Source organism: Sus scrofa, chromosome 7, assembly GCF_000003025.6.
Source record: "Sus scrofa isolate TJ Tabasco breed Duroc chromosome 7, Sscrofa11.1, whole genome shotgun sequence".
Lineage (NCBI taxonomy): Eukaryota > Metazoa > Chordata > Mammalia > Artiodactyla > Suidae > Sus > Sus scrofa.
This window is the reverse complement of record NC_010449.5, coordinates 7,405,330-7,422,446: the sequence shown is the minus strand read 5'-3', so window position 1 is coordinate 7,422,446 and position 17,117 is coordinate 7,405,330. Positions and strand designations below refer to the sequence as shown.

General features: G+C 46.1%; 1 protein-coding gene across 2 annotated transcripts in view; it reads right to left on the bottom strand.

The window, feature by feature from the left end:
- The window catches only part of LOC100152566 (N-acetyllactosaminide beta-1,6-N-acetylglucosaminyl-transferase), a 39,469-nt gene continuing 22,599 nt past the window's right edge, over window positions 248-17,117 (bottom strand). The window contains exons 2-3 of one of the 2 annotated variants that reach the window (XM_005665561.3): window positions 7,506-7,598; window positions 248-3,448 (exon numbers count right to left, since the gene is read on the bottom strand). In XM_005665561.3, coding sequence (XP_005665618.1) covers window positions 3,258-3,448; window positions 7,506-7,598 — 284 coding nt within the window. In that variant the 3' untranslated portion in view covers window positions 248-3,257. The other variant, XM_021100168.1, reaches the window with a different exon arrangement.

Genomic DNA, 17,117 nt, shown 5'->3' with positions numbered 1-17,117 from the left:
TGCTCATTGGGTTAAGGATCCGGCATTGTCATGAGCTGTGGTGTAGGTTGCAGAAGTGGCTCGGATCCCACGTTGCTGTGGCTCTGGCATAGGCTGGTGGCTAGGCTCCAATTTGACCCCTAGCCTGGGAATCTCCATATGCTGCGGGAGTAGCCCTAGAAAAGGCAAAACAACCAAAAAAAAAGAAAGAAAATGCTAGGAGAAGTACCTTGTTAAATATCAAATAAAAATACACAATAGCCCCAAGGGTGGAAAACAATATATTAATTTATTTCAAGAGAACAATGTGGAATATCATCAAAAACCAAGCTTTCAGGGCATCTCCACGGACTCGCAGAAATCCACTCGTCCAAACACTACACTCTTTCAATATTAAAGGACTTAAGACACAGAATAAACGACCAACGGCAGACATGTAAACTTCTTCTCTTCCAGAAGATTTCTCGCTCTACATGCGAAAGATCCAGTGTAAAACATTCCTTCTTCTCAGGCGGTTTCATGTAAATAATTTGAAAAAAAAAAAAGGGTGATTTATAGATTCTGCCATTAGCTCCGGGTGTGCTGTCTATGCCTTCAACTCTTCATCACCCGATTCAGTTCTGTTTTTTCAGTAGCAGGAAAAGAAGAAGGCTTTGCTTCCAAGTCATTCCCTTAAATACGATTAACATTCAACAGACACAATTACAGGACCAAAAACTGCATTAATCAGATGCATCCTTCATCGTCGTTACCGTTTTTCATTAGAATAAATAAACCATCAGGATTTTGAAGGGTCCCAGTAGACTTCACATTTTTCTGAGGTGACAGGACATTGTGTCATTACGAACACTGAGACCCTGCTCGGATGCTCAACAGGACTCATTTCATCTTCTCTAAATGTTCCGCCCTGGAAAGGAACCAAGGAGACCAGCAAGAGACCCCAACTCTCAGACAGAGAAATTTGTTTCCTAGTGTTTACTGGCAACCTCGCTAAGCCTCAGTAACTTCATCTGCAAAATGGGGGTAATCCAGGAGCTTCCCTGAGCTGTGACACTTGCAGGCCACGGCAGGGCAAGGCGCTGGCAGAAGGCTGAGGACGCAGTCGGCACGAAGCTTCTGCCTCCTCCTTCCCGTCTCTCTTCATTCTGTAACTGGTGCCATCCTGGGCCCGAGAGCCCACTTTACGACCCTGCACGTGGATGTGTTCAAACAGAACCATTCTGGGAGTTCCTCTGTGGCTCAGTGGGTTAAGGACCTGGCGTTGTCACTGCTGTAGCGCTGGTCGCTGTTGTGGCGTGGCTTCACTCTGGGAACATTCCCACGCTGTGGGTGCGGCCAAAAAAAAAAACTCCAAACAAACAAAAAATGACCACTCAGTGAGATTCTCTAGAACAGTCTTCCCAACGCTGACATCATTGCCAGTATTTTTAGAGTGAAAAAGCTCTGACTGGCGTTTCTGTTGTGGCTCAGCCGGTCAAGTACCCAACTAGATGTATCCATGAATGCGGGTTTGATCCCTGGCCTCGCTCCGTGGGTTAAGGATCAGGCATTGCCCTGAGCGGTAGCGTAGGTCACAGACCTGGCTCGGATTCTGTGCTGCTGTGGCTGTGGTGTAGGCCAGCAGCTGCAGCTCCGATTTGACCCCTAGCCTGGAAACTTCCATATGTGGCCCTAAAAAGCAAACAAACAAACAAACAAACCCCTCTGATTTACTTCTCCTCCTTGTCTCTGCACAGGTCTGGTGTATAACAGACACTCAAGAAATACTTCTTGACTAGAAGCCAAATGCATGAATGGGATGGATGAACGGGATGAAGGAATGAGAGAGAGGCTCACTCACAACTGAAACCTTTTAAAAATCTAGGCATCCTGGAGTTCCCATCGTGGCTCAGCGGTGAACGAATCCGACTAGGAACCCTGAGGTTGCGGGTTTGATCTCTGGCCTTGCTCAGTGGGTTATGGATCCGGCATTGCTGTGAGCTCTGGTGTAGGTCGCTGACGCGGCTCAGATCCGGAGTGGCTGTGGCTGTGGTGTAGGCCGGTGGCTACAGCTCCGATTCGACCCCTAGCCTGGGAACCTCCATATGCCGAAGGAGCGGCCCTAGAAAAGGCAAAAAGACAAAAAAAGAAAAAAAAAAAAATCTAGGCACTCCTAACACCCCTGGGCATTACAAGGCTACTCAGGGGACACCATGAACTCCTTAAAGGCTCCATGGGTTAGAATTTGGTCATTTTGAAGGTAAGATCCCTTGGGTGGCGGTGGAGGGTGAGGGCAAAAAAGGAAAGTGACTCCCTCTGAGGTGTTAGGGACCTGAGGCCAGACCCATGCAATAGCACCGCTTTTCTAGAAACATCTTCATTCTTCAAGCACTGTGCCATGTCTCCAATGGCAAGCGATGGATAAGGGATCAGAGCCCATTCTGGCAAGTATTTAAGAAACAGATCCCCCAGAGACGGCTGTCTTCAATTCTGTCTCCTGTGAATGAATTTACATTCTACACAGAACTTGAGACACAGGAAACTTGAAAATGCTACTGGTGAAACTCCGAATGAGCTCTAGTTCTCAGTTCTGGAAGCTCAAGTTGTAAAGGAGATGGATGAACTACCTAGAAGAAAACCGCTTCTATGCCTACGTGTGGTGAAGCAAAGAGCAGGGGTGCCCATTAACGTGTGGCTGTAGATCTCTTATAAAGGACTCCTTCTCCAAAGAAATCCAATCCTTATTTTCCTAAGTAGTGTAATCTACAATTCTCCTTTTCATTAGCACATTTACATAATTATCTGAGGCAAATCTGACGGCAGGTTAAATTTATCATTGATCAGAACATAAGGAGTTCCCGTCGTGGCTCAGCGGTAATGAACCTGACTAGTATCCACGAGGACTTGGGGTCACTCCCTGGCCTTGCTTAGTGGGTTAAGGAGCCGGCGCTGCTGTGAGCTGTGGTGTAGGTCGCAGATGCAACTCAACCTGGTGTGGCTGTGGCTGTGGGTGTAGGCCGACAGCTGTGGCTCCGATTTGACCCCTAAGCTGGGAACTTCCATAGGCCACAGGTGCGGCCCTAAAAAGACAAAAAAAAAAAAAAACCAAAAAACAAAACACACAAAACTGCCAGAGGGGCCAGAGTGCCAGGAGCACCCTGGGCAACCCTCATGACAATATATTTCACAGTGTCCAGGGGAGAGTTTAAATGTAAAAATGGAGTCAGGTCCTGAGACGGAGGCAAAGAAAGGTTTTCCTTCCCAGCTGTGATTTCCCTTCACCTGTGAGTGGCAGCCAATCAAAAATACCAGCTGGGCTGTATTTCAATTTCACTCTGATTTAGGGTTCTTTCTCGAAGCCTCAGTTCTAGGCATTCCACGGTAAGAGGGTAGGTACTGAGCTCAAACTTGTTAGCAAAGAGGCTTGATGAATTCATCAGCCACTTTAAGTCTCCGTTTCCATAGATACAGATGCCGTGGACGTAGTGGCCTGCAAAGGAGAGAACAAGAAACAGTCAACACAGGCTTGTTCTTGAATCAGGGGCAGTGAACTTGATAGTGAATGGAGGGTTACCGCCTGACGGCTGTCTGGCCAGATCAGTCTCCGGGTTTCTGATGAAAAAGGATTGTTTTGGCTCAGCCCACCAGGTAGTTCACCATTCTATGGGGAGACAAAGGAACAAATACTCACTGGGAGAGAATGAGAGGTAAGCAGTACAAAGTAGGCGTCACGAGGCAACTCATGTATTGTGAAATGTGGATTTCATGGATGAGAAGTTTGAGAAGTGTACAGATGGGAGATTTACGGCTGCTCTGGTCAAACCTCTTCCCTGAGCTCCAGACTGTTCTAGCCAAGTGCCTACTTTATTTATTTAGTTTTTTGTCTTTTTAGGGTTCACCTGTGGCAATATGGAGGTTCCCAGGCTAGGGGTTGAATCAGAGCTGCAGCTGCCTGTCTACACCACAGCCACAGCAAAATGGGATCCGAGCCTCGTCTGCAACCTAGACCACAGCTCATGGCAACGCCTGATCCTTAACCCACTGATAGAGGCCAGGGATCGAACCTGCTTCCTCATGGATACTAGTCAGGTTCGTTACTGCTGAACCACGACAGGAACTTCAACCACTGTGTTCATTTCTGTGTCCCCTGCCTCTGGAAGAGTGCTTGGTAAATAATAGGTGTTAAATGAATACCTGTTGCATCTGCTAATCCCAAAGATGCAAACTATGACACAGAGAATAGATAAACCACAAGCTCCTACCGTAGAGCACAGGGAACTATATTCAATATCCTGAGATAAACCATCACGGAAAAGAGGAGTTCCCGTCGTGGCTTAGGGGTTAACAAACCCAACTAGCATCCACGAGGACACAGGATCCATCCCTGGCCTTGCTCAATGGGTTAAGGATCCAGCGTTACGGTGAGCTGTGGTGTAGGCTGCAGACATGGCTCGGATCCCGTGTTGCTGTGGCTGTGGTGTAGGCCAGTGGCTTCAGCTCTGATTTGACTGCTAGATTGGGAACCTCCATAGGCTGCTGGTACAGCCCTAAAAAGACAAAGAAAGAAAGAAACATAATGGAAAAGACTATGAAAAGGAAGATATATATACACACGCGCAACTGAATCACGTGGTTGTACATCAGAAACTAACACAGCATTGTAAACAACCATATGTCAATAAAATAAAATAAAAACGGTTGTTGAATAAAAGGGCAGAGAAGGATGAGTGGAGAGTTGGTGCATGGGTAGAACTGGGAAGCGTCAGTGGGGATGGATGATGGTTTCAGGTGGGAAAACACCTCTGGAACATTTAGAGATGGGAATTTTCTGCTGGAATAGACTTTTGTTGGGGAACAGGCTTAAAACAAGAATGGTAGGAAGCTGGAACTCTTTCCAGAGTTTGCTTGGCATATGGCAGAACTACTGACTTATACACCAGATGGAAGGGTTGGGCCTTTTGTATCCCATAAACATGGAGAGTCATGGGAGAGTTTTGACTAGAAGAAGCAAGTGATGAAGCCGATGTCAGCAAGATTAATTCTGCAGACTTTGCAGGTCCATTAGGAGCCCATCAAAGGACTACAGCACTTGGGTGAACCACAGCGCCTGTGCGGAGTTCACGGTGGCCATGAGTGGGAAAGGAAGGCGATTAGAGGTAGACTCTAGAAGGACCAAAAGGACTTGCTGATTAATGGGGTTGGGAGGAAGTACAGTAGAGAGACTGAAAATCACTGGAAAAAGCCAGGGTTTGGGAAAGTTAAGAAGTAGCTGGGGGGTGGGTGAGGAAAACTCCATGCATGGGCCCTGTGGCCATGCTTACGAATGGAAGTGATCAGGACAGACTATTCCAGGCTGGATCAAGTCGAGCGTGCAGAGACGCCTTGGCCTTCCAGATAAAGGCAGTCCTTACATCCTTGCAGAGAGTGGAGAAGAACCAGCAGTGAGAATTCAAGAGAGCAAGGGGAGATTCTAGAGGCATCTGCGCACAACTGAGACCACACATGGTGTGACCTCGGCAGTGAGAATGGGTAACTTTTCCTCTTGAAACCAGGAGCAACGGGGAGAGAATGGGTTCACCATACTCTACGATGGAGGAAAGGGATGATGCGACAAAGGAATTGATAAGGAGATTTTATTTTATTTTACTACATTTTTTTGGCCACGCCCATGGCATGCAGAAGTTCCCAGGGCCAGGGATCAAACCTGTGCCACAGCAGTGACAATGCTGGATCCTTAACCTGCTGCACCACCAGGGAACGCCCAAGGAGATGCTCATCAAATGTCTTCAAAGTTCTGCCTAAAGTTGAAATGATCCCCTCTTTGGGGAGGGAGTTCAGCACTAACCATCCCTACTGGTATCCATGAGGATGCAGGTTTGGTCCCTGGCCTTGCTCGGGGGGTTAAGGATCCGGTTTTGCTGCGAGCTACAGTGTAGGTCACAGACGAGGTTTGGATCTGGCATGGCTGTGGCTGTGGCATAGGCTGCTAGCTGCAGCTCCAATTGGACCCCTAGCCTGGGAACTTCCATGTGCTGTGGGTGCGGCCCTAAAAAGCCAAAAAAAAAAAAAGGCGGTCATGATTAAGCGTAGGAATCAGCCTCGTGGGGTCAACCGGCAAAGCAATCTAAAACGTTAGGGCTATAGCATGGGACAGCTGATACAGTACACAGGTGGGACAGAGGGTCCCCAGAAGGAAACTGAGAGGGAGAGGAAGCCAGGGGAAGCTGAACCTCTGGAAATCCCAATTTTAAAAAAGCAAACACATTTAAAACAACAGCGACAGCAACAACAACGCATTTTAGGTTTGGGGCTGGAGCAATGGATACACTGATGAAAGATCCCAGCCCTGTTGGAGCTTCTGTGCTGGGGAGATAGACAGTAAAATATATAGGATGTAAGTTGGTGGAGGACTAGCAGGGTGACCACGAGACTGCAACGGGAGATGGGATCCCCAAGTGTGAGAGTGTAGGTGCTCTGGGATTCTACGTGCTAAGAGGGCTTGTAAAGCCGGGACACACACAGGTTTGGGACAAATGCTATTACTTCCAGCCAAAGGGAAAAGATCCAGAATACTGCTGACTTGCTGGACTGGAGTAATAGCTACCTTCTCTGGGCTATAGCTTCTTCTTTGCCCCATCTACCGGTTGGGGAGGACAAATATCTTTTCATGCTGTGAACTCTTTAAGGCTTTCGGATGTTCATTGGTGTAACCGGTACTCAGAGAAGAAAAATGAGACATTGGTTTAAGAGGAGCTTGGGCGGCCCAAACTTTGTACCCCCTGTAGGTCCCTGGCTAGGGGCTACTTTGAAGGACCTCCACCTGTCATGTGATCAGTCAATGTCCCTAACAACAAGTCAATCTGACTCGTCTCTACCTTCTCTACGGGGGTAGGTCCTGGATACAAGTGATAAGAGGACTGAAGTGAAAACTCTCCTGGGTGTGTGGGTGCGTCTGCTACATAGTGGACAGGGGCTTCTGTGCTGGGGGAGGGTTAGAGCTGCAAAATGATGATGTCACGTGGGTCCTTATGGATGTCCAAGTCCTCACACGTTACAGCGGGAGGGGAGGTAGAGGAGCGGGTCCGAGGGAGACCACCGTGGTCCTAGTGGAAGGGTGATGGGTGTTCTAGAAGCATGTGGAGAAGATAACATATCCCAAGTATGGGGACCCTGATGGATGGAGATCCCCTATTTTCCAAGGAAGACCCACTTTCTCCTCCTGACTGATGTGACACCCCAAAGGAGCAGAAAGAAGAATGCACACCAAGAAGAGAGCAGAAACGAGCAAGAACAAAGGACCGTTATCATCTGAACCTGCCTCTACACCGCCCTAGGTAATTACAAAGCTGGAGAATGCCTTTAAGATGCTCAGATTTACTTTCCAAGGACTGCATCTTGACGCCTCTCGCCACTTTACTTAATAACTCTCGGATGGGGCTCAAGGAGCCAGCGTTCCCTCCCTCCGTGAGAACCCCTGTATTCGACAACTCTGTTCGTGCCCACACCAACAAGCGGTGTGGCCTCGGAGTGTGAAAGGAATGCCTCACCATGGCAGCCTCCGTGTTTATCTTCCATGTCGATCCACTTCACAGCCCTGAGGTTACCAGCCCACGACGCGTTAGGCATGGAGCCAGGGACACCTGCAACGTCAATAAAGAAGGAAAGCAGAAATAAGAACCAAGAGAGCAAAGTGTCAATGCCATCAATTTCCCTTCCAAGTCACGGTCACTTTCCCCTCAGTACATTATCTTTTACATCAGATTTTTCATTGTTGGTGCAAAACTCCAAAGGTTCATGGAGTGAATAGTGGGTGGTTACAGACCTAACCTTGCCACGGTAGAAAGAACCTATTGTTTTTTTGTTTTGTTTTGTTTTTTCATAACAGGTGCTCAAGCCTGTAAGAAATGCCATTGTACGAAATCATAATGTGCATTAAAAAGTTGGGTATTTTTGGTTTCTCAATGCCTTTTCCTTGAATCTACTTACAATCCTATTCTCAAAAATTTTTAGGACTTTCCAGGCCACATTTATCTTAAAGCGAAAGCTCTGGAAACAGGCCATTCTATGTCCTTAGTGCTAATAAGCAAGAGAAGATTCCAGTGTCACTCTTAAATGAAGTTGCAATTTTGGGCATATAGAACTTAATCTTTTCACACAATATCCTTTCTCTGTGTTAAAGTTCTTATTGAGCATTTGGTGTTGCCTAGCATTGCGCTGGGCAGTTAAGAGATGGCAAAAGAAGTAAGACATTCCTGATCACTCAATAAAGATGATAAACTGTTTGCCCCAAGCAATAGGTTTTGGTTTGGCTTGTTTTGCTTTTTATTTTTTAATTTTTAATTTTTTAGTTTTTTAGGGCTGCACCTACAACACATAGAAGTTCCCAGGCTAGGGGTCGACCTGGAGCTGCAGCTGCCAGCCTACACCACAGCCACAGCCACACCACATCCAAGCCACATCTCTGACCTACACCACAGCTCACGGCAGTGCCAGATTCTTAACCCACTGAGAGAGGCCAGGGATGGAACCTGCATCCTCATGGATGCTAGTTGGATTCGTTACCACTGAGCCACAACGGGAACTCGCCAAGTAGTAGGTTTTGAGCTTTGAGTTTTTCCTACACCGGTGTGCTCTGATCTACTTCTCTTCTCTATTCGTCTCAGTTATTCTTTTGACAAAAGTTTACTTGCTGACCTGTTATCTAATTAATATATTAGCTAACCTAACTTGGAGATGTAACGAGCCTTTAAAAGGGAGAGGAGAGCATTAGGTTGCCATTTTGCTGAGCCAGGGCTTTCCCTCCTTGGCACCCCTTACCCTTTAAGCGGGATAACTCTTCGTTGTAGGGCCCATCTTGTGCACGGCGGGATGTTTAGCAGCATCCTTAGACTCCACCCACCCGGTGCCAGTAATACATGCCCTCCAGTTAGGACCATCAGAAATGTCTTCAGATATTCCTAAGTGCCCCCTGGGGGAGCAAAACTGCTCCATTTGAGAAGCACTGCACTACGCTCTCTCCAATAACCCTCTCCATCTCAATACCTTTTGGATGGGCCACAGAGACCGAAGGGTCCATTTAGCCACACAGAGTAGTTCTACGCCAAGATTCCCATTACTGGAAAAGGAACACCGCATACAGAATCAATGTGAGCGCAATTAAAGGAAGACTATTCTGCTGCATAAGAGCTCCAGCCACTTTCACCAGTGAGAAGTGCAATTTGAATATGAATGTGACGTACCCGTCACCGTGCAGATGACAGCCATACTCCAATCACAACAGTCTTTTCTGAGAAGATCCTGTAGGCCAAATAATGTCCTCCCCACTCTCTCCCGCCCCGCATGCTCAAAGAAATCTGAACTCTAATCCCTGGAACCTGAGACTGTATCACACGACACGGCAAAGGGGAATTAAGGTTGCTAATCAGCTGACGTGCGAATGGCGAGATTATCTTAAATTATCCAGGTGGGCCCAATGTCATCATAAGGGTATTTTGAAAAAATGGGTTATCCGTGCTTATTTGTATTATTTTTTATTTTTACAGTTGGAGTGATGTCTAGTTGACTGATGTACAAGGTTTTAATCACTTCTGCTGGACAACACAGTATAACCACAGGGGCATTTCACAGTGGAAGCGAGAGGCGGAGAGCTGGTTGGAGGGGTGCTAAGTGAGAAGCTGCGGGAAGGGCCGGGGGAAGGTGAGCCGCCTCCAGCAGCTGGAAAAGAAAGGCAAGCAGAGGGATCCCGCCCAGACCCTGCAGAGAGGAATGCAGCCCAGCCAAGGCACTGCTGTGGGTCCGATGAGACCAGTGCCAGACTCCAGACCTGCAGAACTGTAAGAGGGGTAGGGACATCATGTAAGCTGCCAAGTCCGGGTGAATTGCTACGACGGCAAATAGAAAGCTAATACACAGACCACTGAGGACAAACTCATGCACAGACCCTAGATGATAGATATTTGTTAATAAGAACAAAATTGGACAAGACCAGTAGGAAGTGTAATTGGTTTAGGCACATAACAAAATTTTCCTCTTTAAAAACATTAATGAAAACAGGTGCCTTTTCAGACAGAAAAAAAAGCTTTGTTCTGTTTTGCCTGATGTCGCATAATAATGATATAAGCCTCTAAATCAAGAACTGTCCCAAAGTCTCCCAGCTAAAATTAAATTTTGCACAGTCTTGTCTGTAAATAGCGTGCATCTTCACGCCTAAGGGCTTTCTATCAGGCAAGATGCCTCTTTTCTTGCTGCCAAACTTGGAAACATTGTTTATAAACATTGAGTATTCAAGAAAAACACAATTTATTAAGCCATATTTCATCCTATTGCTTTAGTTTGCATTCAGTACTCTAAAAGTTACTTTAATCCTTGCCTATCCCGAGAGAAGCTTCTTTATTTTGTTCTTAGCACACACTTTAAAAGAATTTAGAATACAACTTGTCTTGGGTAAGGTGGGAGATGGGGAGAGGGCAGTCTGGAAAGCAAAGCGACAAGCGGTATATTTACTCATGTCAGCAGGATGAGCCGATGTGTGGTGACTTTCATGAATCTAGTTCAATTAAGTAACTACGGCAGAAGAGTGTGAATAAAACACTGCCACGATGAAAATTCCCTTACCCTCATTTAAAGGGTTGCATTTTTATTTTTATTTACTTTTATTATTTTATTTTATTTGTGTCTTTTTAGGACCGCACCGGCAGCATATGGAGGTCCCCAGGCTAGGGGTCTAATCGGAGCTGTAGCCGCTGGCCTACACCACAGCCACAGCAACGCCAGATCCCAGCCGAGTCTGCAACCTACACCCCAGCTCACGGCAATGCTGGATCCTTAACCCACTGAGTGAGGCCAGGGATCGAACCCGTGTCCTCGTTAACTGCTGAGCCTAAAGGATTGCATTTTTAAAAGGACAAAATATTTCTCTTCCTCTTTTATTCTCATTGATGTCATTAACACTGACCATCACAAACTCTTACTCAGAAACACATTGCATTATTCTAGAGATAAAAGCATGGCATTTATTATTAATGACTGTTGTCTTTAAAATAAAAGCGTAACACCTATTAGCCTCCTGCGAATGAAAGTACAATCCTCAACTTCTATACTTGGATGACAAATCTCAAACATATTTGCTTAAATATTGTTCAAGTTTGTGTTTTAAAAGTTACATTTTTTTTTGTGGCCGCGCCCATGGCTTATGGAAATTCTCAGGCCAGGAATCAAACCCGTGCCTCTGTGGAGACACAAGCTGCAGTAGTCAGGTTCTTAACCCACTGCACTACAGCAGGAACTCCTAAAAATTACAGTTTAAAAGTGTGTGTGTTGGGGGGGCACAAACAGACAATGTTGAATTCTATTTTTTTGTTTGTTTTTTTAAGGTTTTGGGGTTTTGTTTGTTGCAAAGAATATATGAGGCACAGACATATCTGGCAAGAGCTGGCATAGACCCTTGCTTTTCAAGTGTGGTTCCTGAACTGAGAGCTTCAAGATCACCTGGGAGCTTGTCAGAAACGAAGAATCTGGGAGTTCCCATTGTGGCTCAGCAGTAAGGAACCTGACTAGCATCCATGAGGACTTGGGTTTGATCCCCTGGCCCTGCTCTGTGGGTTAAGGATCCGGCGTTGCTGTGAGCTGGGGTGTAGGTCGCAGACGCAGCTCAGATCTGGTGTTGCTGTGGCTGTGGCCGGCAGCTGTAGCTCCGATTCAACCCCTAGCCTGGGAACTTCCAGGTGCCGCTTGTGTGGCACTAAAAAGCGCACACACACACAACAACCAAAAAAAAAAAAAAGAAGAAGAAAAAGAAAAGAAATGCAGAATCTTGGTCCCTACCCAGCCCTCCTGCATCAAATGGACATCTTCACAGGATCAGGAGAGAATCCCAGTGCAGTCAGGCCTGGGCTGTATCTACGCTGCCAGAGGACTCGGCTTCTCTGCCTCCTCCCCTGGAAACCTGCCTCTCAGGCTTCAACAAGTTTCCAGGGAGCTTCCCCCCGTCCTGTTCTCACTAAAATTCTGCCCTCATGAGGAATCTGGTCCTTAGATTCTTGTCCCCCCAGCTGGGGACACAGTCAACCCTAAAACAGCATGAGTTTAAGTTGGGAGGGTCCAGGCACAGGTGGATTTTTCCCAGTGGTAAATACTGTGGTCTACACAACAAGGAGGTTGGTTGATGCGGCATCTTGGACACAAAGGGCGGCCCAGCTGGGGTCGGGAGAAGCTGTGTGGGGTGGAGCTCTGACTTGACAGCATCCGGCCCACAGGAGGCACTGATGCACGTTCCACGGCTAAGTGAGTGTGACAAGCAAGGGACACGCCCTCCCCTTCGTCTTTAGTGTTGATGGTGAGCACGGCTTAGTTGGCGTGGGGATCAGACAGGCCTGGGTGTTACCGTGACTTCCCGACAGGCCACCGTACTTTCAGGTATAATATCCTCTACTTCTCGGTATTGAAGAGCATTTATTTCTTCTACCCTCTTAGCAAGGGTCAACCCGGTTCGATGTGCCCTATAGCAACTGCCCCGGTGGCCAGGGATCCTGCGTCCTCCACATCTGTCCCGCCTCCCACCACTAGCTGGGGGAGGACATACAACCCGCAGCACGACTTCTGGTGACCGCTTCATCCGACTACCTTGCAGGCATCCTTTATTTCGAGGAGCTAAGGGCAAGCCCAAGACTGAATGGTCTCAATGTGCAACGGGCCCACTACTCGGTCAGCAGTTCACTTTGGCTTTGCTTCAAACATCCAGGGAGACCCCAAAGCTGCCAATCTCACTGTTTGTGCCAAAGTCCAATGGCTCCTTCCACTCCCTTAAAAGCATCTGTTGCATCCACCTCGGTTTCCTGTTCTTCCTCAGAGACTGACCTGGGGCCAAACTCCCGGTGGAACAGAAACAGGCCTAGGGACTGGTGAACTTAGTTCTCAGCCCAGCTCTGCCATTAACCAGCTGTGTACCCTTGGGCATCATTTAATGTCTCCCAGACTCACTTTTGAAATGAAGTAGGTAGATTAGATCAGCGGTTTTCAGCCCTTTAGACTGCAATCTGCAGAAAAACAATTTTACACACACACACACACACACACACACATGAAGTAAAGTTTCACAAAACACTTAGGCTTCTTCCATGCCTTTGTTTATGTTATTTTCTAGTCTAGTCATATTACAATTTTCGGTCAAAACCTACTAAATTGGTCCACTAACGGGATATACCACTGTATCTCGTTTTATATATATATCCTATTTATCTTAAAAATACTGGACTAGATAGATGATTGTGTTATTATGATTATTGCTGTTATAATTATGATTATCGTTTGTCAGGAGGGGAGTTACTGGGTCCGCCCTAATTCACAAATATCCTAGGAAGGATGTCTTTTGCATTATTTCTAGGATGGGGCAAAAAAGGCACTAACATTATCAGAGAAAACATTTTAAACTATAAAATCCAATTCTTTCATTTGCTCTTCATAGGCTTATTTAAACAAAAGAGTGGAGATAAAGTTTACAGAGTAAGCAGGAACGTTTTTCTTGGGGCTTAGCCTTTCTTAGACAAATAACTGCATTTGTTAAATAAATGAATGTGATTCTTTGAAACGCAAAAGCTTTATTTATATTGACTTTCTCCTTCTTGTTCTAACACAGTCTGGTTCTCATTACAGGAGACCTATGTGTGCTAACAGATTCTAGCAGGAGCTTATTATTTAAGCTCAGAAATATATTTTTTAACCTATTAAATAAGCAAGAATTCTCGTTTTAAATGTCAAAAGTCAATGCTGGTATCCAAGCATTGAAGAGGTTTTCTCACAGTTTCATGGGGGTGCTGGCAATTGGCACAACTTTGGAAAATCAATTTTGGGGGGAAGGTCATGTCTGAGGCATGCAGAATTTCCCCAGGCAGGGATGGAACTTTTGCCACAGCAGTGACAACACCAGGTTCTTAACCTGCTGTGCCACCAGGGAACTCCTGGAAAATCAATTTTGAAATGTAGGAAAAGCCACTCTAACTGCCAATTCCCTTAGGCCTTTTGAAATTATCAGTTTCAAAATAAGCTAAGGACATCTTTTTTTTTCGTAGGGCCACACCTGCGGCACATGGACGTTCCCAGGCCAGGGGTCAATTCTGAGCTGCAGCTGCCGGCCTACACCACAGCCACAGCCACACATGATCTGAGCCTCCTCTGTGACCTATACATACCACACAGCTCATGGCAACACCAGATCCTTAGCCCACCGAGCAAGGCTAGGGATCGAACCCACATCCTCATGGATACTACTTAGGTTCTTAACCTGCTGAGCCACAACGGGAACTCCAGGAAATAATTTTTTAATGTGAAAATCTCTGTGTGACATTATTTATGCATAATGACTAGTGGCACAGGCTTTGAAGTCAGATAGTTGACATGTATGGGAAAGCATTTCTTCTGACCTCTGAGCAGGCGCCAAGCCTTCCGAGTTTGCCCTAGAGCAAGTGCCTGGTGAGCCAATCTTCTGTTCTGGTTTGGGTCCTGCCTGGTACGGCTCGCTCAGGCAGGCGATAAAGTACAACTCACCAACACTCGACAAATCCCAGTCTCTGCGATCCCTGGCTGGGTGACCTTAAACAGTTATGTAATCACATTAAGACATCACGTACTAATCTTCAAACCCGCATCGGTTTTGTCAGTGTTAAAGCAGAGAATGCAAATGCTGTGTTGAGCATCCTGCCTGGGATACGTCACTAAATACATGGCTGAAAACACAATTATTCTGTTCAAATCACGGGGCCAGGGCAGCTGGGGAAAACACTGCCGTTTTACTAGAACCTAAAGCAAGTTTCTCGACCTCAGCACCACTGACATTTGGCCTGGATAATGCTTTGTGGCGGGGACTGTTCTGTGCCTTGTAGGAGGCTTGGCAGCCTCCCTGGCCTCCATCCACTAGATGCCAGTGGCATCGAAACCTGCTCCCCTTCCCCCCAGGTTGTGACAACAAAAATGCTTCCAGAAAGGAGTTCCCACGTGGCCCAGCAGATTAAGAATCTGATGTTGTTGGAGTTCCCGTCGAGGCACAGCAGAAGCAAATCTGACTAGGAACCACAAGGTTGTGGGTTCGATCCCTGGCCTTGCTCAGTGGGTTAAGGATCTGGCATTGCTGTGAGCTATGGTGTAGGTCACAGACGTGGCTTGGATCCTGTGTTGCTGTGGCTGTGGTTGTGTAGCTGGCAGCTACATCTCTGATTTGACCCCTAGCCTGGGAACTTCCATATGTCACAGGTGCAGCCCTAAAAAGACAAAAAAAAAGAATCCACTGTTGTCACTGCAGCAGCTTGGGTCACTGCTGTGACGTGAGTTTGATCCCTAGCTCAGGAACTTCCGCATGCCATGGGCTCAGCCAAGACAAAACAAAACAAAAATATTTCCAGAGAATGCCAAATGTCCTCTGAGAAGCAAAATCGCCCCTGGTTGAGAACATGGAATTGTACATTAATAAAACCATGCATAAATATTTACATATGAAGTTGGCAAACTTTTGTTCATAAAACTTAAACATCACATTGCTTTTATATTTTAAAAAAAAGCTTATTTACATACCTCTGAGTCTGATGCGCTTCACTGATTTAGTAATTGTGCCTGTGACTCTTCTAAGAATCATTCAACAAAAGGAAAAAATACACAGCGTTCACTGCCGATTAGCTTAAACAATAAAAAAATGGAAATTTACCTAATAGTTGGGAAATGTATGTTAAGTAACTTTTAGCCTTTTTTCCTGTTGATGGGGGTTATTTTTAGAAATAAAAAGGTACCTTTGCTTTTGCCTACCAGTGGTTCATTAATCAGAATGTTACCCATGAAGCTTACTAGAAGATTCTCTTTTGTTTCAGGTAGATGTTACTTAGAGCCCTATAGTCCCTGAAATGATGGCACAGCATCCCCAAAACGAACCTTCCACATTCATCTCTGAAAACTGCCAACAAAGGAGCTCTTCTTCGGTGGTAAAAGGAAAAGATGAAATGAGAAAAGCAAGAAAAACTTGGAATTATTTATTTACTTATTTGTTTTTGGGCCACTTCATGGCATATGGAGTTCCTGGGCCAGGGATCAGATCTGAGCCACAGCTGTGATCCAAGCCGGATCCTTAACCCAGTGTGCCTGGCTGGGGATCAAACCTGCGTCCTGGTGCTGCAGGGACGCCGCCAACCCTGATGCAGCACAGTGGGAACTCCAGAATTTTCAGCTAGAAGCGATTTTAGAAATTTTCACCTCTTAATATACATTCCCCCCCTCCATCATCGAGCTGTGTAAACCAGAGCCTAGAACACTGAAGTGAACTGCTTAGGAGTTTGGATGTGCTAAGTAACGTGTTGATTTTGTTTCAAGACAATTTACTCATTCAAAAGGTTTTCTTGCATGGCCTCTATGTTCTAGAGTAGATGCAGAGTCTAAAGCCATAAATGTCATGTTCTTGCAGCACCCAGGTTAAAAAAAAAAAAAAAAAGAGAGAGAGAAAAGAAAAAAGAATTCAACTGCAGATACTCAGGTCACTGCGGAGGCAAAGGTTTGATCCCCAGGTGGGAACTTTCCATATGCCAGGGGTGTAGCCATTTAAAAAAAGCAAACAAACAAACAAAAAAGGTAGCTGAGTAGAATTTTAGGTGGATCTTGAATGGTGAGTAGGAGGTAATTAGTTAAAAGTGTCGCCACAGGACACAGTGACTGTCTGGAGGTAACAATGGCTTGAGGATGAGAGGAGAGCCCACCACAATTATGCTAAAGGGAATGAAAAGAATTTTTTTCCCTCCTAGGGCCGCACCCACGGCATGTGGAGGTTCCCAGGCGAGGGGTCAAATCGGAGCTGCACCTGCCAGCCTGAACCACAGCCACAGCAATGTGGGATCTGAGTTGCGTCTGAGACCTACACCACAGCTCACGGCAACGTCAGATCCTTAACCTACTGAGCGAGGCCAGGGATCGAACCTGCATCCTCATGGATCCTTGTTGTGTTCGTTAACCACTGAGCCACGAAGGGAATTCTGGCAATGAAAAGAATTTTTTAAAAAATCAAACTTTCCCTTCTACAAAGTACTGCTTCCAAGGGCACAGGGCAAATTTCTAAACTCCAGCTCTGAGAATAAACTTGGGTAAATAATTATTCTTTCAGCATCATCTCTCTAGATTTTCCTTTGAAGCCT